Source organism: Amphiura filiformis, chromosome 17, assembly GCF_039555335.1.
Source record: "Amphiura filiformis chromosome 17, Afil_fr2py, whole genome shotgun sequence".
Classification (NCBI taxonomy): Eukaryota; Metazoa; Echinodermata; class Ophiuroidea; order Amphilepidida; family Amphiuridae; genus Amphiura; species Amphiura filiformis.
Window position 1 is genome coordinate 42,880,387 of NC_092644.1, and position 23,192 is coordinate 42,903,578.

Consider the following 23,192-nt stretch of genomic DNA (forward strand, 5'->3'; position numbering starts at 1 on the left):
TGCACACAGTTACTCAATGTTAATGCAAAGTTGCACACAGTTACTCAATGTTAATGCAAAGTTGCATAAAGTTGCACAAAGTTCCTCAATGTTAATGCAAAGTTGCACAAAATTGTCAAAAATTTTGCAAAGTCAAATGACAACTTTGAGCGCTTTTGCGCAATTTTTCGCAACTTTGGTTATTTTTGACAATTTTGGACGAATTTGGGCAACTTCCCCTGTGACATGGGGCCTATTTTCGTCTGATATCAAAATCGTGCATAGCAATTCACGTGTATCGATCCCGTGTATTCATTTTAGTGTCCCTTCTGCACCAAATAATTATTAGCCAGGCGGTGTCGGTGTGAACCATGCCAATGACCTTTGCTCAGTAGCAAATGGCGGAAATGATATGTGTGATATATGCCCACTTGCCCAGGTCATAGGTAATATGCTCTTCCAATATTAAGACATCAATTGGGTAAGTCACTCAAATCTAATGTTATTTTTTATGTGAATAGGTTAACATGCTGACACCCGAGTGCTGACACTGGCATGGCCGTGAGACTGTGCTTCTTGATGAGGAGGTTGAGTAAAATCTAAGGATATAAGCTTAAAATACATGAAATACAATATAGCCTACATACAAAATTCATAGCGTTCCGTCGACGGCGATATAGAGATATTTGATTAATGTGACATTCGTTTGTGATAATAATTCCCTTGAATAGTGTAGGCATATAACATGCATGCATGTATTAAAGGGGCACTTCGTGATCCACAGCCTCATCCCCCACTTTTCTCAAAAAAAGTTGAGATTTTTATATCACTGGAAACCTCTGGCTACATAATGTTTATGTACAAAATATTTCTTGCAGATTAATTCGCTTAGCAAAGATATCGTGAAATTTGAATATCGCTCTGGTGCACCAGAACGAAATTACAACGTATTGTCTATGGAGCAGTGTAATACACATATAAATCATGCATAACTCGCAAACGAAATATCGGAATCAACTGAAATTTTGGGAATATGCTTTTTTCGTGGATATGCACTGAAAAATGTCATAAAAAGAGGATGCTAGTATCACGAAATACTCCTTTAAAGGGACTGTGCAATTATGATATGGGATATTGCATTGGGGGGGGGGGGGGTAATTTTTTGACAGAGCTACAGGGGGGGGGGGGGGGATTTTTGGCATAGGCCTACCATTTGGACATTTTACCTCCACTGGGGGCTCATAATTATTGCACAGAGTTTTTAAACCACTGCTTCCAAACAAAACCAATTATATTTCTAATTAACTCTTTTTTGTGACATTAGGGTTCCCTTCTACACCTTGAAGTTGAAAAAGATTTTTAAATAATTTTGTAACGGTGCCCTAGGGCACGGTTCGATTTAGAGGGGTTTTACATGCACAAATACATGTAACTTTGGCTCTGTGCATGTAGAATTTTGCCTGTGCATGCAAAATTTTGTGTTATTTGGCCCATTTTGAGGGAAAAATCGGAGTTGTGCATGTACATTTTATTTTCTAAATCGAACCCTGCCCTAGGGGTTCAAAATGACCTGACCAAAGTTACCCCGCCTTTGGGGCAACTTTGGTCACAGTATTACAATCCACGAAGGAAAAAAAATCAAAAAAATTGATCTACGCTGAATATGGGCAAGTTGTTGTTTTTTTGTGACATTTGACACCTTGCAAAATTAATCAAACACACATCCTTGCTCACAAATATCGATTTTTATTTTTTCTGAAAAAAATGTAAAAAAATGCTGATTTTTGGTCAAAAATCCCACTTTTTTCGTAAATTTCAAGGAAATTACACATGAGCGACTATTATTTCTTCCAAACATATTTCTTAACAAATTGACACCAAATATGACTAAAAACAATGCTGCTGTACGAAAATATGACCAATTAAAAAAACATATTTGACCGACCAAAGTTACCCCTGCTGACCGAAGTTACCCCATTTTACGGTATATCATAGGGGTGGTGCAATAATTATGTGTAGGCCCTTCCCCATAGGATGGTGAATTGTAGGGGTCAAAGATTTTTGGCAGGTCAAAGGGGGGGGGGAAGCAATTTTTGGCAAAAAATATTTTATATTGGCTATTAATACGTTAGAAACACAGGGTTCAATATATGCAAAATTCCCTCCGAGCACATTTAACTTAATTGAGAAGATTAATTTAAGGTTCTGCATGTAAAGGTGGGGGGGGGGGGGCAATGATTTTTTGGCATGCTAAAAGGGGGGCAAAGATTTTTAGCACAGCTGGGGTGGGGGGAGCAAGTGATTTTCAGATCATTTTGAGAAATCACTAAATATTGCACAGCTATTAAGTCAATATTAGCAATTTGCTAATATAATTAATATAGTTATAGAGGTCATTTCTCAACCATGTTATGCATAGATCCCGGATATAGGCCTACATGTAGATAAGATAATTGTCCTGAGTATTAAATTGTGTAGGGTGCCCAGTACCTTGTACCTAAGACACACAGCACATGGCATTTTCATTGAACTTATTATAATTTTAAAATGTGTCATTATTTAGTATTGTTAACATAATTATTATTTTTGGGTGCATGTCATGGCCTGGTGTATATGTGTGTGTGTGGGGGGGGGGAGGGGGTGCTTTAAGGGTATAGTCCATACAAGATCCCATGAATCCGATTTTTCTTAAACTTCGCACCAATTAAATTTCATCGATATACTTGAATATCTAAAATAAAAAGAGGGGTCACGGAGTTAGTTTTCGAGAAATAACCATTTTAAAAATGCTGTTTTTGGGGAAAATTAGTACAGGCGTCTATGGGAAAGTGGCAATTTTACACATGTTTTCGATTATAACAAAAAATGTACCTGAACAATTTTGCTTATTTTTTGATATAATATGCGCACTGATAGGATATTTCATTAAAGCTAATAAAAAATAGGGGTCACAGAGTTACTTTTTTCGTAATTTGAGCAGAAATGGCATATTTTTTGGTTCAAAATACCAGTCCGATATCATAGTGCGTCACTCGCAAAAAACTTGTCGCAGCTCATACGCGCTAAATTGTCCGCGTATACAGGTGATATCGCAAACACCTGCAACATGACAGTGGGGGTGATTTTCTTCGGTTTTATTAACCCTCTTGATTCAAAAGTTCTTTATAAATCGAAAACCAAAAGTGGTTAAGCCATGCGCCAACAAACAAAATGAGATATTTTACATAAATCTGTAATTTCAAATTGAATTGAATTTGACCTTTGTCAATGCTGCCGCTTTTTGGCCTTGTAGGCCTACCTATGACAACTTTATGACTTATTCTTCACTCCTATGCAATTTATAAACAATGTTAATTTTTTTGCAGGCTATCACTGAATAGGCCTTTAATTATTAACTTAAATATTAGCGGATCCCGTTATTTATCATGTTTAGAATGATATTAATATTTTACTCAAATATCATCTCATTTTGGGTATGTACCCAGCAAACACAAAACATTTTCGACATGATTCGCAAAGGTTAGAAAAGGTTGCAAACGTTTAAATTTCGGGTTATTTAAAGGGTTATAAAGGGTATAAAACGTTTTCAAAACACTCAAAAACGTTATACTGCAAACATTCTAACATAATGTTGTTTTAGTGTTGACAAAATATTTGGCAAAAACTATTTGCAAAACATATTTTTTACAATAACACTTGAAAACAATAATTTAGAAATATTATTGTAGTGTGTTTTCATACAAAACGTATTAAAACGTTTTCATAATTTTTATATAACCCGACATTTAATTTACTTAAATCAAAACCCAAATGTTTAAACGTGCTCGATTGAACGACTCGCGCTACGCGCTCGATTCCTCGCGCTACGCGCTCGCTAAGTCCGTGAGGGCCACAGACTGCGGCTATATGTACAGTGTGTCGTTGCATCAAATTAAGATAGGATCTATGTGTCTTTTTGCACGTATGCCTCACGGGCTAATAACATGTAGGAAATCATCAAAGGAAATTAGCGGGAAATGTTAACCTCTAGATAGTGTCATAGGCTCTATTACTTCCGGTGTTCTAACACAATATTTGGCACAAATTGTGTGAATACATCCTACGTAATCATATAGCTTCAATTTGATTCCGTGAGTTGATTGAATTAACTACTGGTACACTGTAACAGTTTAATTTTATATATAATTCACCCAACAAACTATTCATTCATCCTTTAATATACCTGTTATATATCATATATCTACAGCATAACGAGCTATATATAACGTTCATACTGAAGCAACATCCGTCTGGAATATGGCCACCTCCCAAAATGATAAAGGTAAGATACAGTATAAATAATAAACAAATGGAGCTCAGGCAAACTGGCACTATTCACTAAGGAGAGAAAAATTAAAGTTGGTCTCCTGCAATCATAACATTATACCTTATATGTTAGAAAAATAATTATCAAGCACGAATCACAAGAAAAAAACAAACTCATATTGACCATAAAACAAATAAAACAGTCGCCCCCCACACATGTGATATTCAAAAGTGCCGCGCCGAAGTGCAATGACGTAATGCTTGTTTGTGCTCAATTGTCATCAGCCTTCATTGTATTACTGAGACGTCATTGCACTCGACAATTTCGCACACAGGAATTTTGAATATCGCGTGTTGAGAGACGGATGTTTTTATTAGTTTTTATGGTCACTATGAGTTTGTTTTAAATAAAACCACAGGATTCGTGCTTCATAATTATTTTTCTTACATATATTATAAGGCATAATGTTGTGATTGCCAGAGACTCCCTTTAAAAACCAGTGCAGTGCACACTCACTATGTGTCATTGAGTTCATAGCCACAGGCCACAACAACTCATGGTGGATCTGCCATGCCATCGCGCCAGAGAATTAAACATGTAATGATTTTAATATTCTCTCCTTTATTATAGTGCCAGTTTGTCTGAGCTCCATTTCTTATTCATTGTATATTTTCTCAGGCATGTATCCTCTCCTCGCATTTAATATTTATGAATGTCTCACATTGACTGATGTCCTTCTAGGACACCACATAGGCTGTCCCTCTATTTCTAGTGTATAAATAATACATTCAATCATTCTTCTTGTGTTACAAACACATCATTATTCCTTAATTTGTTGCTTTTCACAGCCTAAATTCCTTTTTGTAAAATATTTATTATTTCTTATTCATTCTTATTTCATTGATTAGTAAATGCTGTTTGAAAATAATAATTAAGCACGCTTGTGGTTTCTTTTTTTTTAAAATTATTTTACATCTTATTCTACTCCTAGAAACAAAATTCCAAAGGAGTTGAAAGTGTCCTCATGGGAGAGCCTTCAACTTGAACTCTCAAAAAGTAATCCTGAAAAAAAAAACCTTAAAGAGAACCATTTCAGGTTCTGCAGCTTCTTTAGAGAACCAAAATGTTCCTTGTAGTTTCCAAAGATCCTTTCAAGAACTATCAATTGTTCTTCTGACATGTCTGAGACTAGAGGACAAAACTGTTAAGAAACTATTTGTCTTTCTAAGAATGATCAGCAGTTTGGGTTGTTGATAACCACGGATTGATAACAAGCAACCTGGAACTTTTATTCATTACTTTTGTATTTTCCCAAAATTTCTCTCCTTCCCTGGCATAGATGTCATGGTGTATTAAATCTGTTATTATAAATTGAGCTTCTTTATTCTGTCGGTCGAACATCCGGGCTATCTCTAGTCTCGGGCCCAAACTGCATGTGGCGCACGGTTTGTTGTGAACAACAGAAACCGGCTGTGAAGGAGGCTACATAGCGATGTTGCTGGAGTGGCATTCAATTTCGAAAAAACGACACTCGACCATGGAATTTAATTTTAAGTTTGTTAGTATATAAACGGTAAATCAAGTAAGTTTCTTTCACTCTTAAGACTTAGAAACGGTTGTTTGATTCCACTGACTATTTGCGATCGAAATTTACATAACACCAATGACAGAAATCATCAACAAAAATCAAATCAGGGACTTGTTTTCACTCGTACATCATCAACCGGAAGTGACGTGACACGGACCGACAGAATAGCATTAAGCTGTTGAATTATTTAATTGAAATGTTATCTGCATGGAGGGAAGAGGGAAGTCTACCTTTAATAGTGTCAAGTGCAAGCCATAAAATATTCTTTTTCTTTCTAAATGGTTTGTAGTGTTTGTATGAATATTGAATGAATGCTTGTGTGTATGATACGGAAGAGAGGAGAGAGAGTGAGAGAGAGCGAGAGAGAGATGGTGACTGGGGGAAGATTGTTGGGTTAAACATTTTGAAGAATGTCTTGTGAACAGATAATTGTGATCTACTTTGATTGATTGATTGATTTTATTTGGTTCCATAATACAAAATACATAAAAATATTATATTGCACAGTTTAAAATACATTACATAAATATAACACTTGACAAAATAAGAAATTAAAGATATACAATGTGAAGATAAAAATACACTAGGAACCGGATAACCCATAAAGCCAATGTTTCAGGCTTATTTCCAATGGGGTCCTTGAAAGAAAGATTTTGGCAAAAAAGGCAAGAGTATAAACAAAAGAAGAAAGAAAGCACACAATGGACAACAGACCCCACTGGAAATTAGCCATTACTGAAAAGTTTCCTGATTGCACTCTTGAAATGATTAAGATTGGGGATGTTTTTGATGTCATTTGGAAGCATGTTCCAATCCCGAATTGCACTGTAATAAAAAGTAGTGCCAGCTGAACTTTTGATTTTAGGCACATGGAAATTAAAAAGCCGCCTTCTAGTATTATAGTTGTGAATTTCTGAGGTTTTGGTAAAACACTGGCACAGGTAGGGGGCACTTGACCCATAATAAATTTTGTGCACATGACATAATTTTAAAATTTTACTCGACACTCTACATTTAAAAAATTCAGACTGTTAAGTTCGGTTTGACCAATATGTGACCGGGGTTCTAGATGTAAAATATAGCGCACCATTTTATTTTGAGTGATTTGAAGTTTGTTTTTAAGCCGTTGACTGAGACCAGAATACCATGAAGAAGATGAATAATCAAAGTGGCATTGAATTAAAGCCGAACACAGAATTTTTACAGTTTTGGTTGAGACAGCTGCCATTGCGATACATAAATTTCATCCTGAATTTGCCTTTTGAATAATATTGTTTGCAATTGCTTCCCCAGACACAGATTGGTCAATGTTAATACCCAGATATTTCACAGACTCCTGGCCTTTGATAATCTGGCCAGAGCATTCAACAGAAAAATTGTCAACATTTTTTATTTTCCTTTTGGATCCGAAGATAATACTTTCAGTTTTGCCGAGATGTAAAGACAATTTGTTGTCTACCAGCCAATTGCTGCAAGACTCAAGAACTTGGCCTAATTTTTGTGATATGACACTAGGATCTGTATGAGAAAATAGGATTGTACTGTCATCTGCATACAACATCAATTTACAGTCTGGGTCTATACTAATGATCATATCATTAATGTAACATAAAATAAGAGTGGCCCCAGTATGCTACCCTGGGGCACACCACATGAGATATTAAGGGATTTAGAATTAGCATTGTTAATTTGAACTATTTGTTACTTCAGTTCTCTTGTTTAACTAGGTTCATGCAATGTGTGATCATTGATTCAAAAGTGAGAATTTTATAAAAGTTTAATTTTATAATTAGTCTATGTTGTTTCATAATATTATTCTCTTTATTTTTACATATTGTTTACAGTATCTCCTACCAAACATGTGATGATAAGCTACCAATGGGATTCTCAAAAGAGAATGATTAAACTCAGAGATAAACTAAAAGCAGCCGGATATAATGTTTGGATGGACATTAATCACATGGGTAATTAATTACAATTACATGTAGTATGAATTTTTATCATTGTTGATGTTCTACATTACTTTGTCCCTAATGCCCTTTCACCTTTTTTTTTTCAAAGGGGAAACAAAAGAAGAAAGGAAGAAAGGTTATTTTCTGGTCTGGTTTTGAACCATGGACCCCATGGGTGCAGAGTACAGGACCGTGGATAGCAAGAGTGTTAAGCTGCATGGCCAGCATATTTGGGCATATATACTTACAATTATGTGCTCTTGGATGATTGCACAATTGGATTATGTGTGATGTTTGTGCTTGCTATCCCCGTTGCTATCATTCTGTGCTGTGGTATTTTATGGTATTATTCAAGCTATGATAATCATGATTTTGTGGTTTAATTTTAAAGGTATTCTTTGTTAATACTAAGTTGATCTAAACGCTTGTGACAAAAAAGAGTGGAAATTTGAACTACGTGCACTGTAACTTGTTTTCACTCTATTTTCTTACCAATTCTAACTACTCTGGACAATTGTCAGTGACAAGTCATACTAACTTAAGGAAACAAATCAAACATCTATAATTTCTACATGTACTAGTTGTATGTGTGAATGTATTTATTGTTCCTACTTACCAACTTCAACCAACCTGTCTACTGAAGTACTTTACCTTCAATTGTACCTACATTCCTACCTTATATCTACGTCACTCAGGACCTCACTACCCACATCACTAGCTACTTCATTACCCACCTCTACACATTTGCCTATATGCAGTATCTACTTATAACCTTCCATCTTCATTACCAGGAGCATAGCCAGGGTGACAGGGTGTGGGGGATACACCCCCATTGACAAATATTTTATGTACCAAGAAAGTCTAAATTATGAATTTTTTTATGTTAAACTGTTCAAATTAGCCAGAAAAAGACAATTTTTAGGGGTTAAGACCACTTTGATTTTGCATGTAAGCAAATTTATTTACAAACATGTAGGAAAATAGTTCACTTTATGGAAATGAGAAATTCTGCCCCCTGAAAACAATCCTGGCCATGCCCTTGTTCACTAACTATCCCCCCTATATAACTACCTCAACCACTACATACCTATTACCTACCAACATCACTACCTACCTTTCTATCCATGTGTGTGTGTAATGTGTCTGTCTATGTGTTTGTCTGTTTGTATTATTTAATATTAAGGACATAGTACTCCTGGTGACATTGCAGCTGGTGACACCCTCGCCTGTATGGCAGATGCAGTTGAGAATGCTGATGCAATCCTAATGTGTGTGTCCAAGAGATATCAAGACAGTAAAAGCTGTAAGAAAGGTAAGGGGCTATCATTTTCTTCGAAAGGGGGAGGGGGTCCCAAATATGGGGGGGTGGGTCATAATTTTTGGAAAGAAAAATAGGGGGGTGGGTCCTACAATTTTGATGACCAAAATGTATGGAGTCACAAGATGACCACGGATAGTGTTTATCTTTATTCAAAAAGACTGGTTTTAATACAATTGTAACCTGTTTAGGGGGTAAGGTGTATCGGTGGTGGGGGTCATAAAAAAAATTGTTGCCGAAATAGGGGGGGGTCACAATTTTATTGATGCCAACTGGTTGGTAAATTTGTGACCCCCTTCCAAAGAAAAATGATAGCCCCAGTAATGAAACATTCAGCAGGGGGGTGGCAGAGGGGAAAACTGCTCCTCAAAAATATGTGTGGGTAAATCATGCAGAAAGATTGAAATTTAATATAACATCAGTTCTTTTGGGGTTCCATTTACATTTTTGCATAGTATTGTACAGTGCCATCAATTCTGCAGTATAAAGTGACAATATCAACCATGGCAATGGTGAAGTGGATCAGCACCAGTATTCACAAGATGAATTTTATTTACTTCTGCTATTGAATGATGCAACTATTCAACTTAAAAACTTTGATTTGAACATTTATCATTGGATCTACTTATCTTCTACATTTCCAGAGGCTGAGTATGCATTCCAGAAGGACAAGGTTATCATTCCACTGAAAGTAGAGGAGAATTTCCAGCCTACTGGCTGGTTAGGTTTACTCATGGGTACAGCATTGTACTATCAAGCTCATTCCGATGAAATGCTCGATAAAACCTTCTCTGATGTCCTCAAAGAACTTGGTGATAAAGGCAAAATGGCTAAACAAGGTGAGATTGATTGTCAAACACCATAGTGGTGTACCTAGAATGCCTGTAGTCCTTGGACAAAAGCAAGTGAAGGGGAGATCCAGGATTTGAGAAAAATGGGCTATTACAGTTGAAATCTATCCACCCCCTATGGAAGACATGACCTTTTTTAAAAGGAGATTAAAATCTCACACACACAGCGGGTGTAGGTTTCAAATGGAGTCACCCATTTAGGTAATCCCATATCCTATTTGAAGTTCACACTCCTTAAGATTACGGTACACAGTGTCATCGCCCCGATATCTCCATGGTAGAAATCGCCATGGTAGGTTGAATCCACAGCCACGAAAGGTCATTTTATTCCGACCTTATGAGACGATATAATTAGCCAAGTGACCTGACTAAGGCTACTGACAATAGCCGGGTAATTGATTTCTCGCTGTGTGAGTAAGCTTGTATACGACATTGCGGTCAATTGTCATACTGCCTCCACTGCAATATAAAATTAGCGATTTTGGTCAGATCATATCAAAACGTTTTAGCTGTGAGAGACCCATTACAAACTGCGACTTATAACTTCTTTCCAACACTGCAATCTCTGTGTGTAGTTCAATGCAGTCTCAGATTACCATCTTTAACCTTTGTGAAACCTCAACATACTGAACCGCTCACTGCACGGACTGTGTACAGAATGCGGCAAAGACCAGTATACCTAGTTCAAGCAGAGGTGATTTGGGGTTTTTGCTCGTACCAATTTTTTTCAGATTTTTCGCTGTACGCGATCCGGCGAGTGAGATACTTGACAAATCAGATTCTTTCTTAGATGATAAGCTTGGAAACATCCCAAGCTTCAATTGGATACCTCGACCAGGTATACAATGGTTCCATGTCATTATAACGCTTTGAGATCAATGGTCAAAATACGTAGAAAATCATAGAAAAGTTGAAAACATGGATTTCAGGCAGAAAACGAAACATTTTTAATACAAAGGTGGAGGTGAATAAAAATTATTGGCGAGTAAACAATATCATCTACATTATTTTCGATCACGATCATAAATTGCAGGACATTCTCATGTGTGTTTTGGTATATCGACTGTGATATATGACTAATAATTTCAAAGTTGTGATTTTAGTAATACAAATGTTTTGAGAAAATGTTTGATTTTTGTTGATGTCAGTGGACGGTACGCGCGGTTGTTAATGGAATGAAATAAGAAAATGAGTAATGATGCTTATTAGGGTACCCTAACGTTTTGATATGATTGAGTTCAAGACTCACGGCCGCTTCTCAAAGCGCAAACTAACGACTATCATATCTGTTCAACACATATTTTCAAGTGTATGAGACCAGATCTGGTTTCTTGAGACGAGAGCATTTTTACGGCAGATATTCATCATTTTCTAACCCGGTATCCGAAGATTTTCGCCTGATATCAAAATCGTGCATAGCAATTCACGTGTATCGATCCCGTGTATTCATTTTAGTGTCTCTGCTGCACCAAATAATTATTAGCCAGGCGATGTCGGTGTGCTGTATTGTCTTCCATAGGGCGTGGGTGGATTTTAAGTGGAATAGCCCTAAGCTAAAGAGTTACCTGGAGTGAGAGAGTGGTTTTGGTTTCCCAGAAATATGCTGATTTTGGAGATTTGACAGGGTGGGGTTGGGGGCTTTTACCTGGCACAGTCCCTTGGATCCACCTCTGTTACAGAGTCCGCTTGGTGTGCTTGAGGATTGGAAAAAATTTCAATGTATAGGCCTATTCCACACATCGTACTCTCACACCAGTGGTGTAGCTACTTAATGGGAGGTAAGGGGGAAAGCTTACCCAGATGAGAGGCAACCTGACTTTCAGGGTGGAAAGAGTTGGCAAAATCTGCCTAAATAAAATATCACAGCAGTCAGCATCCCAGGTGGTGGGGTGCATGGGCGAGACAGGTGTAAGTTGTCCTACATGTGGACAGCTTCCCCCTTGCCCCACCCCAAAGGCTATGCCACTGTCTCACACTTAACACTTTTAAAACTGAACTTCCTCCACCTGTCTTCCATTTAAGCTCATTGAATACTAAGCTCTAAAACTAACATCACACAAACTCTTTTACTGATCCCACACATCAACTCATTCTTATTTCACAGAGAAGTGGCTACCAGTTCAGCGAGGAGGCAGCAAAGCTTTGCAATGTCCTATCTGTCTTCTCCCATTCAAGAACCCCAAAATGTTGCCATGTATGCACAGATTCTGTGAAGAATGCCTAGTACCTCTAGCTCCAACTGGGACCAAGTACATATCATGTCCACTATGCAGAAAGGAATCATCTGTGCCTAAAGGTAAGGGTCATAAACATACCGCTATGTCCTATATGTCTTCTCCAACCCCACAAACCCCATAATGCTAGCTGCAATATGTTTGCATAGATTCTGTGAAGAGTGCCTAGTACCTCTAGCTCCAACTGGGACTACGCACATATCATGTCCACTATGCAGAAAGGAGTCATCTGTACCTAAAGGTAAAGAAGCCTGTAAAATTCAAGGACTTTCAAGGTCCAAAAGCATGATTTTCAAGGACTTACCACAACACAAAAATCATGATGCGGCTCTCCATGCGGCACGATACATCTAAAGTGACAGCTCCTCTCCACTCCCCAAATTTTGTCAGAATTATACTTTAGGTAAAATTTCAATTTTCATGGACTTTCAAGGACCTTGTACAAATTTCCAGGACTTTGAAGGCCTTGAAATGGTGTTTTCAAATTCAAGGACTGTGTAAACCCTGTAAAGATCACTAACAAACAAAATAAACAAATACCATAATGCAAGCATTCTTGATTTAGCTAGAGAAGTGCACTACTGAATTTGCCATGTGCAAAGGGGGGGGGGGCACATATTTTTTGGCAGGACAAAAGGGGGAGCAAGTTTTGGCACGTAATTTGGAAATTTCAACCCCGGTGGGCTCAATCTTATTGCACAGCCTCTCCTTACTTGCCACATTTGGTTGTAAAGTGCCCATCTTTATGTATAAAGTTAACTCCATTTTTTCTCCCAAAAGGTGATGTGAGACAGTTTCCTACAGACTTCCACCTCAAGGAATTAGTAGAAGAAGAAGCATCCAAGCAACAGCTTAGTGGAGGAGAGGTGGAGTTCTCTTGCACCTGTTGTGAGATGGGTAAACAGTCTAGGGTGGTAGCTAAGTGCCAAGATTGCAAGCATTATATTTGTGACTCAGGGTTGTCTGCTCATAAGAGTGATGAAAAGTTGTGTCAACACAAACTTTTGCTCTTTGATGTTGCCAAAGGTGTAAGTCTAATATTTTACTTGGTTTTCACGATATTCTAGTTTATGAGTTTATAAGAATGTACATTTTAAATTTTAATATTTTGATTATCTGGTTATATATAAAAATACACAGGATACCAAGTAACAACTTATAATCTAAATCTAATAGTAATACACACAACAAGTTCAACAAATTTAACTCCGAAAGTGCACTTTCGAAGTTAAATTTGTTGAACTTGAATGCTTGTTGAACTTAACTACTACATGTATGGGGTGTGATGTTTGTTGTACATTTGTAAAGACCTGCAAACGATGATGCACGCACACATAAAGCAGAGAAAAACAAGGACACCATGCAACTGAGGATGTCCATGGTTTACTCTACTTACCAGCGATAGCAAACAACATAAATATGCATTATAATACCATGTCTCATTTGCCAGATTAGGGTTAGGTCTCAATTGGATAGTAAAAAGTGTGATAGGTCCACGGTTTGCAGCTTAGCTTCAGGTGTGCAAGGTCCCTGGTTAGATAGGAAAAAGTTGTGGGTCCTCATTTGCTGGTCTTTACAAGTATGGAGGTGTGTGTGGTTTAATTTGGTAATAAAATAAAATGCATGTACTCACATTAGATTAAAATGTATTGTGTAACCAAATACTTGTGTTGAATTATAGACCTCATATACCGTTGGGTGCATCACATAGTGACGGATGTCAAACCCAGGGTGTATTACATAGTGACGGATGTTGATCGCAAATTTATCAAAAAATGGGCATCGAGAAAACGTTGAGTAGGTAAATTGTATTGGGCATAGATTATAAACTTGCCAATAATGTTCAGTAATTTATGATGTGTCTATTAAAAATAGACCCTTGAAAGATATTTTCAAAACTTTAAAATGTAGTAAAATTGTACATCTCACATATGTAATAGATTGCCAAAGTTATCCGTCACTATGTCTTGCGCAGTTATTTGGAGAACACAGCATCTGTCACTATGGATTTTACCGGAAAGTGTAGATCCATCACTATGTAATGCACCCGACAATACATGTATATCAAAGAACAATATTAGACATTGAGATATAAATAACAACATAAAGTTTGGTAGTAAATATAAATATTACTTGATTTTTTTTCAATAATAACATCTTATTTTTTTAATCTTATCAAAAGGAGAATACTGAAACCAAGCAAAAACCTGCAGCAAAAGCTGAGAAACCAGAAATCAAGCTTAATATGGAGACAGAGTGGTGGGGACTATTTGATGCAATGTATGATGATGATCATAGCATTAATCTCCTCAGATTTTGGATACAGGTTTGTTGATATGTTCTTCTGCTTTAAAGTTTTGACAATTAGTTTTTGACTATTAAACTGTTTTGACTCAATAATATAAAAATGCTAACAGCATAGAAGAAAGAAAGTACAGTTTAACCCCAGTTTACCAACCCAAAGGGTTACACAACCCAACTTGAAGAAAATGCAAAGGAATGTGCCGGTGCGGGATTAGAACCCATGACCTTCTTCACAAGAATGTAAAAAGCATATTAAAAATAAATGTTTTTATCCAAAACATTGAGATAAACTTTCTCTTACTTGTTTGAAACTATGTTTGTTGAAGCTGAAGTTATTCAGGAATTTGGAAATTGTAGTTAGTTATTCTGGTTTCCTGGGTGACTCCTTTTTACGGGTCAGACTATGTGGTGAACTAGGCAATAAGAGATGAGGCACCCTCAAATTGATAACATGTTTGTGACTCAGCTCAGTGATTGGAGTGTCGTCTCTCATCAGCACTCAGCTTGCTCTCCATAAAAGTGTATACTATCACATCTTAATTCCAGGCCCGTAACCAGGGGGCTGGGAGGTGAACCCCCCATCCCAAAATGCCCCAAACGTCCCCCTTTTTGACCCAAAAAGTCCCATTTCCAAGCGTAGCGAGTGAACAAATTGGGTTTTTTTATGCCTTTTTGGTCAAAAAAGGTCCAAATTTTGAAAAAAAAAGTCCACTTTTTCAAAATATGCCCCCAGTCCAAAAAGGTCCATTTTTTCAAAATCAGCCTCCCAAATAAATCCTGGTTACAGGCCTGCTTAATTCTTTTATTATTTTTCAATTTCTAGTGCTATAATGGTGAGAGCCAATGGCAGGATATGATGGTTAACCATTACCTGTCCTGCTTAGATGAGCTGAAAACCCAGGGAGGAAAAGACAACCAGGAAACGCTAGCTAAAAGACAGCAACAAATAGCCACTGTTTTGTAAGTATTTAATATTTCATAGATTATATTTCATTGTGGGCATGTGGAGTTTAATCAAAACTATAATATTATTTTGTCAATTTGTCAAATCAAGATTCTTTTAAGAACACTTGAGAACGTTCCTGCAATCTCATTGGTTCTTACCCATGTGATATGACACGATATCACACGGGTCAGCTGTGTGCATCAACGCGATACGCTGCGTGCTCGCTATTTGAACCAATCAGAGGCGCATAGCAACAACGGGACTGATCGATTTTAAGCCCTATATAGGTAGTTCCTTATAAAATGTAGGATTTAATTTGATTAAAATTTGTAATACTTATGATATTTTTATTTGAATTGAAGTGTTTAAGAATGAGAATAAAGGTATTGTTTTTGGCCGCTGGAGTGCATCTATTGTCTCATATAACACGGGCGACATCATTATTTTTGGCGTAAAACAACTCGGCTTCACCTCGTTGTTTTACTTAAAATAATGATGTCGCCCGTGTTATATGAGACGATAGATGCACTCCAGGGGCTAAAACCAAAACCTTTATTCTCTAAATCAAGAATGAAAATGTGACACAATATGATCCAACCAGTCCAAAGTTAGCAATAATGATATTGAGATATGCAGAAAGGAGCAAAAAACAATGAAAATTCTTGACTCAAGAAAATGGACTTATAAAACCAAATACTGTAAAAACTCAATAGTTAGCATATGTGCTTACTATCAAACACTTTTGAAAACATGAAATTGTGCCAAAGTCTGGCGCTTTACCAACTAAGCTAATGAGGTTGAGACCCAAATTTGCAAGTTTACTTGTTCGTATATAATTTATGTGTATTGATGAATTCCTCAAAACCCTTTACACTTTTGTGGATGGGGCACTTCATGTTTGCATGTTTTAAAAGTGCTCGATAGTAAGCACATACGCTAAATATTGAGATTTATGGTATGCCAGAGGCTTACAGATTTCAACACCAACAAGTATAGTATAGGTACAAGGCAATTAAGTTAGTAATGGTAATCATTCTTGTATAAAGTAGGGGTTCAATTTATGTAGACACACTCTTTTAAAGAAAATTAAGAATGACCCACCCTATAACACAATTTTCAGAATGACTTTGGTCACAAAATGACACCTTCAGTAGCCATTATTGTACAAGTGTATAAAAAATGTATATGATTCAGATAATTATTTATCTGTTGGAATTAGTTTTGGGTTTTGTTGTTGAAACCTTCTGTTCTTTCCATTTTTCTTTTGCAACTGCTTAAAAAAACTTTACAGCAATAATATCTTTATATTTATATGCAAGTATAAAGTTCCATTGATTTATTAGTTCATTCATTGGTGGATGTTTGTGCATCATCTAACGAGCAACATGATAGGGACGCATATGGTGTGATACAGAGGTTACGAATACCCTAATATTGACCAGCCAATTTGATTTTTTTGCTTAATTTGCAGCAAACAGGCTGGGCAGTATGATAAGGCAATAGAGCTGATAGAGAAAGCATTGGATCTGGAGGTGAAGGAACTTGGTGGACGACCAGAGAGACTAGGAGATCTCTACTTCCTTATTAGTGATGTATACAGTGAGGTAAGTAAATGTATACAGCAAGGTATATACGGCCTAAAAAATTGTTTAATTGGTGTAACCCGACCTACCCTAAAATTAAGCCCAACCTTTTGCACAAAAATAAATAAATAAATAAATAAAAAATAAATAAATTAAAGAAAAAAGTTCCCAAGGCCTTTATCAAATGCAATTTATAGCATTAGAAGTTTTTTTTAAAAATCCCTATGTACCTACTTCAATTTTTTTATGTTACGCCAATCAAACAATTTTTTAGGAACTTCTGCTATAGTTTACTAGTGGGCTTTTGAAACAGGATTCAGGTGTACTGTATACACTTGGTTTTATGATTTCATATTTCAAAACTAGTAAGAAAGTACAATCTTTATGTATATACATATTTATAACAAGTTTACTCTACAAGTGACTAACTTTGGAATTTACAGGTGAGCTATAGAAACAAATTCAAAGTATAGACCTCTGGCAAGGCAACCGTTACTTAAAGTTTCACGGAATACCCTCACTTACAATCATTGGTTATACCGATCATCAGACGGATAATTTGTCATGATTTTAAATTTACAGAAATGTTTATACGAGTATATACATTCTGTGGTGTCAAAATCATGACAAACCAAGCCAACCAGAACATATATATATATATTTATGTATTTGGCTTCTGTGCATTATGCCCATACTATGAATTTAGATGAAATAACTCTAAACTCAATAATCTATAGTTCTTAAATTCTACAGGATCAATAACTTTCTCAAAATATCTCCTTCTTGAGAATACTAATTTAAAACAGCTTTGAAAATAAGAATTTTTCTCTTCCATCACAATTGGCAAACAACGGCCAAACAGATGCAAAGAAGATAACGCTAGTACACTTAATGATGTTTTTTCTTTGTTCTACAGAGATTAAATAGCATTGCTCTTGCGCGGAATGTTGATCCAGATATGGTGCAACAATATATCAAACATGCTAGAAACTGTCTCAACCTGAGACTCAAAGCGAAAGGAGACGATCAAAAGGTAAACACAATGTAATAATAATGGCAGTTGATCAAGATATGCTAATTAACACTTATGAATGGAGATTTTGATAAAAGCACAACTTCGGGACTTGTACATTCCGGTTGTACATGTATTATAATGTGTATCAGCACACCAAGATCTAATGCTCAATTGGACCTGGCATTGTGGAACCCATAACAATATGTGATGCGATCAAGCAAAATGAGTCGAATGTTGGGAATATTGATTTTGAGATAATAGCCATTATAGTATTCAACTTTCTATGTATTTTATTGTTCTGAGCAACACTAAAATGGCCATATCTCTAGAACCGTAAGTCTAATTACAAAAATGGCTCATGCAATGAAATAGAAAACCAAATTTTGATTTTAATCGACATCAGACTCATTTAGCTTGATCGCATCACATGCTAAATGGTCAAATAATATTAAAATGTGATCAAGTTATAGTAGAATTACCTGGAGATTTGCAGATCGCTCTCTTTAACAGTATCCAACATTCTTGATGCGCATCAAAGTTATCTATGCAACAATAATGGGACTATTGTGTGAATTTTTATATTGCTGTAATTAAAAACAGACATTTTTTGGCCACAGTGGAACTGATTTTTTTTAAGAATTCAGAAAATTTAAAAACATATTTGCAAAAATGTCAGATTTTGTTCAAATTTGCCAAGCTTTCAATGACTTTTAAGGGTCATTAAGAAAAAAAGTTTTTTTGGTCACCATAAGAACAAAATGTGAAAAGAAAACACCAATGTGTCACGCACTAACAAAACAAATTGCTTGATTACATTTTCATAATAACCTATATCCTAGTCATAACCTTACCACTACCAAACCATAAACTGTTGGATAATACAAAGTACATTATATATTATTATTCTCTGTTTTCATTTTACATATTATATGACAACCCAGTTCAAGTTGGCCAGTATATTGAGGTCCTTATCGCATGCCTTGAGGAACTGGATTGATTATGGGGGCGACAAAACCCTATCAGCCCATGATGCTAAAACAGAGTCAATGAAACACATCGAGGAAGCCATCAAACTCTTCACCAAGGTAAGGATTCAAACCCCTATCTGCCCAAGATGCTAAAACAGAGTCAATGAATTTAGATATTCTTTGCTGACAATTGATATATTTCTTTTTAATTTTAACTCCCCCCCCCCCTGGCAGCCTTTGATGTCCATTCACATATTGGCATCAGCCTAAATGCTCAAAAGAGTCGGCTCAGCAAGTGGAGCTATACCTTCATTAACATATACTTGCACAAGACCCAAGTGCGTTATTGCTTTCTTGGCGATACTTTCACCCCTAGTGTTCTTGGAGAAAGTTATACACTTTATCATCAGTAATGCCAACTTTTAAGTATTTTGATGTGTTTGCTTCCACGTTTTGCCTGTATCTACTCTCTAAAGCAAATCACAAGTGCTTGAAATGAAATATATGTTGTTGTTTTTCAGCTGAAAGCCAAGGGGAATGTAGCCAAATGCATTATGAACAAATCATCTCTATTGGAAGCAGGTTCTGAAGAGAAAGAAAAGGTAGGTAACCAATAATTAACTGCTGTATTAGACTTAACTAATACTGTACTCTGGGTGCCTAAGGTAGTCTATTTCAGGGAGGATAAATTACGAAGTGAAAGTTACAAATGGATCTTTACATGCATAAACATTCAAAATACAGTATATCTGAAGTAAAAATCATCATAATCCTCAAATCCTAAAAGGCTTAGAAGATAATTTTAGTCAGACATTTGAAAAAGTAGTTGTACTGGTACATTGAAAAAGAGGTGCTTATACAGTTACTCAAACAAAATTCTGTATGGGCAATGAGTAGGGGAGGAGTGCTAATAGGTACTCCTTGAATACAGTATTCCTTAGATAGTTTATACACTAACATACAAATATAATGTGTCATTATAATTAATCAACAGATAGACAGGCAGTCAACTAAATATTTCAAAGTTCCATTTTTTATTGTAGGGGAGTGTATGGGGGGGGGGGGGTCCGAATGATCTTCACTGTACATAACTCCGTGTATTTTTATTCATGTACAACACACACATCCCCACACATCAAACACATGCACATGTAAAATAGGGTTATAGTCTTTTACTTTAAATAAAGAAGTTGAATTTATGCTCTATTGGTGTACTTTATCAATGTTTTGCTTTTGAATTCACTGATGCAAAAGTGAGATACAGATAAACTGTCACTATCTGTTAACACACTTGTAAGGCAAACTGAATCCAACTTATGAATAGTCTGTCACACAGTTGCAATATTTTAAAATTCTTGCTACTCAGCAACTTATTATAATCACTGATGCTGTAAAATACAGCTGCAACCAGAGGAGAGGGTTACTGGTATAAAAATGGGCCATTTTTTCAAACAATTTTTGAATAATTACTAACTGCAGTCCAAAAATCTGAGCTGCTAGGTAACTAGGTAAAAAAAATGGCTCCAATTTTCTTGGAAAAATGATATAAATTTAACCATGCCAAACTTGAGTACACCCCCAGCTGCTACCATTCTTTAAAAAAGTGTACGGGGAAGTGAGTCGCTTATCTGGGATGCTTCTATGGTGTATGTATGTCTTGTTTCATACCAGGAAAGATTTCTATGAAGCATATAAATGGTTGGAGAAATGCTCTCAAGTTAGAACAAAGGTACATAAAATTTACTTATTGCTTTTGTAATGAAGTGTATGGGGAAGTGAGTCGTTTATCTGGGATGCTTCTATGGTGTATGTATGTCTTGTTTCATACCAGGAAAGATTTCTATGAAGCATATAAATGGTTGGAAAAATGCTCTCAAGTTAGAACAAAGGTACATACATTTACTTATTGCTTTTGCAATGAAGTGTACGGGGAAGTGAGTCGCTTATCTGGGATGCTTCTATGGTGTATGTATGTCTTGTTTCATACCAGGAAAGATTTCTATGAAGCATACAAATGGTTGGAGAAATGCTCTCAAGTTAGAACAAAGGTACATACATTTACTTATTGCTTTTGAAATGAAGTGTACGGGGAAGTGAGTCGCTTATCTGGGATGCTTCTATGGTGTATGTATGTCTTGTTCCATACCAGGAAAGATTTCTATGAAGCATACAAATGGTTGGAGAAATGCTCTCAAGTTAGAACAAAGGTACATACATTTACTTATTGCTTTTGCAATGAAGTGTACGGGGAAGTGAGTCGCTTATCTGGGATGCTTCTATGGTGTATGTATGTCTTGTTCCATACCAGGAAAGATTTCTATGAAGCATACAAATGGTTGGAGAAATGCTCTCAAGTTAGAACAAAGGTACATACATTTACTTATTGCTTTTGTAATGAAGTGTACGGGGAAGTGAGTCGCTTATCTGGGATGCTTCTCTGGTGTATGTATGTCTTGTTCCATACCAGGAAAGATTTCTATGAAGCATACAAATGGTTGGAGAAATGCTCTCAAGTTAGAACAAAGGTACATACATTTACTTATTGCTTTTGTAATGAAGTGTACGGGGAAGTGAGTCGCTTATCTGGGATGCTTCTATGGTGTATGTATGTCTTGTTCCATACCAGGAAAGATTTCTATGAAGCATACAAATGGTTGGAAAAATGCTCTCAAGTAAGAACAAAGGTACGTACATTTACTTATTGCTTTTGTAAAAAAAACTTCCAACAGTCATCCTAGGCTATTTAATAAAAGGCACTTAATTTAATACCCATGTGACCCATAACAAGACCACCAAAGTGATCAGTAGATGTGCTACAATGCTTTTAAGACAAATATCATCAAAATTACTACAAATGTAATAGGCTAATTCATTACACATTGGTGGATTCTGCTTTTCTAATATGTTTTCAAAGAACTAAATTTTGGAAGTTATCGACGGAAACTCTTACAATAATGCTACAAAGTTATTTTTAAAAAAACACCCGCTGTGCCAGAGGTCACTTTTGTTATAATATCAGCGCCCATCTGGTCACATGGGCAAATGTTAAATTAAGTGCCTTTATTTAAATAGCCTAAGATGACTGTTCAAAAAGACAATATTATAAGATAATTTACATTGTTTCATGATTTTTTTTGTAATTTTTACCTTTTTTTGTCACCTTGCTTTTTTTCTTACCACTTTTTTGTCACAGAAAGTATTAAAAAAACTTGTTATCTGATTCTTTTTCTTCACAGTTGTATGGAGAACATCATCTTCACTCTCAGATGGTTTACACAGAGTTGAATAGGTCAATCTACAGGGAGATTGCTAGGAAGACCAAGGAAGCTGAGCAAAAATCATAAGCCATGCTTAATTGTTGAACTACTTTAATATGACTTGAAAAGTTGCTTCTCCTTATCAAGATTTATTGCAGCTGGTATTTGTATATGGTTCTAAATTTTATGCCATTTATGTGTAATTTTAAATACTTGTTTGATGTTTTCTGTGTTGTATCCTGGCAAGCCTTATGTTAAGCAGGCACCCAGGCTTTTTTTACCCCATGGTTGCCAAGTTTTGGCTCCTGGTGTGTCCAATATTTTACACTGTAATCTATAGGACCAAGAGCCATCTTTGGGAACAGGAGCTCTTTTTGGGCGAGAACGGCGGAGCATTTCTCGCCCTTTGCGCTGGGTTTTGACATACATATTGGTCACAGCGTTGCAGAAAATATTCGTGCTGTCTATATACTCGGGAAATTACAGAGGCGAGAGTGTTCATGAAAATTTGTAATTATTACTTCATTTTGATATCTAATCAGTGCTATAAAGTCATTTTAGGCAGCAATGTGTTTGTATTAAAAGAAATAATAAAACATGTTGTTGTAGAACTAGAATTACTTTTATGCAAATCCGAAAGTTGCAACAGATTATTTTCATTTCTTTGTTTGTCAAGCATGATTGCCAGTTTTTACGTAACATTGGGCGCAAGGTACCACTAGGGCGTAAAGAGATTAATTTACCGCGCCTACTGATAGTCGGTCACCGAATCAACTATTCACACACGGATTTATTTGTCAACCTCACTGAGTCAATTAATTTATGTCAACATGTCCAGATAAGAGCTGGCTATCTAATTCGGAGATCGTCTTTGTTTACTAAAGAGATTAC

General features: G+C 36.2%; 1 protein-coding gene and 1 long non-coding RNA gene across 2 annotated transcripts in view; both read left to right on the forward strand.

Annotated features, from left to right (window-relative positions):
• The first annotated feature begins 240 nt into the window (after window positions 1–240).
• The window catches only part of LOC140137824 (uncharacterized), a 56,579-nt gene continuing 33,627 nt past the window's right edge, over window positions 241–23,192 (forward strand). Inside the window, exons 1-13 of the mRNA XM_072159614.1 lie at window positions 241–460; window positions 4,226–4,300; window positions 7,718–7,837; window positions 9,009–9,137; window positions 9,788–9,982; window positions 12,099–12,290; window positions 13,009–13,256; window positions 14,411–14,554; window positions 15,356–15,492; window positions 16,950–17,082; window positions 17,978–18,094; window positions 19,018–19,161; window positions 19,566–19,646. Coding sequence (XP_072015715.1) covers window positions 4,276–4,300; window positions 7,718–7,837; window positions 9,009–9,137; window positions 9,788–9,982; window positions 12,099–12,290; window positions 13,009–13,256; window positions 14,411–14,554; window positions 15,356–15,492; window positions 16,950–17,082; window positions 17,978–18,094; window positions 19,018–19,161; window positions 19,566–19,646 — 1,665 coding nt within the window. The 5' untranslated portion in view covers window positions 241–460; window positions 4,226–4,275. The remainder of the gene's footprint in view (window positions 461–4,225; window positions 4,301–7,717; window positions 7,838–9,008; window positions 9,138–9,787; window positions 9,983–12,098; window positions 12,291–13,008; window positions 13,257–14,410; window positions 14,555–15,355; window positions 15,493–16,949; window positions 17,083–17,977; window positions 18,095–19,017; window positions 19,162–19,565; window positions 19,647–23,192) is intronic.
• On the forward strand, window positions 20,943–22,918 carry LOC140137826 (uncharacterized). Its single transcript, XR_011856903.1, has 2 exons — window positions 20,943–21,569; window positions 22,281–22,918. It is a non-coding gene; the product is annotated as an uncharacterized lncRNA (long non-coding RNA).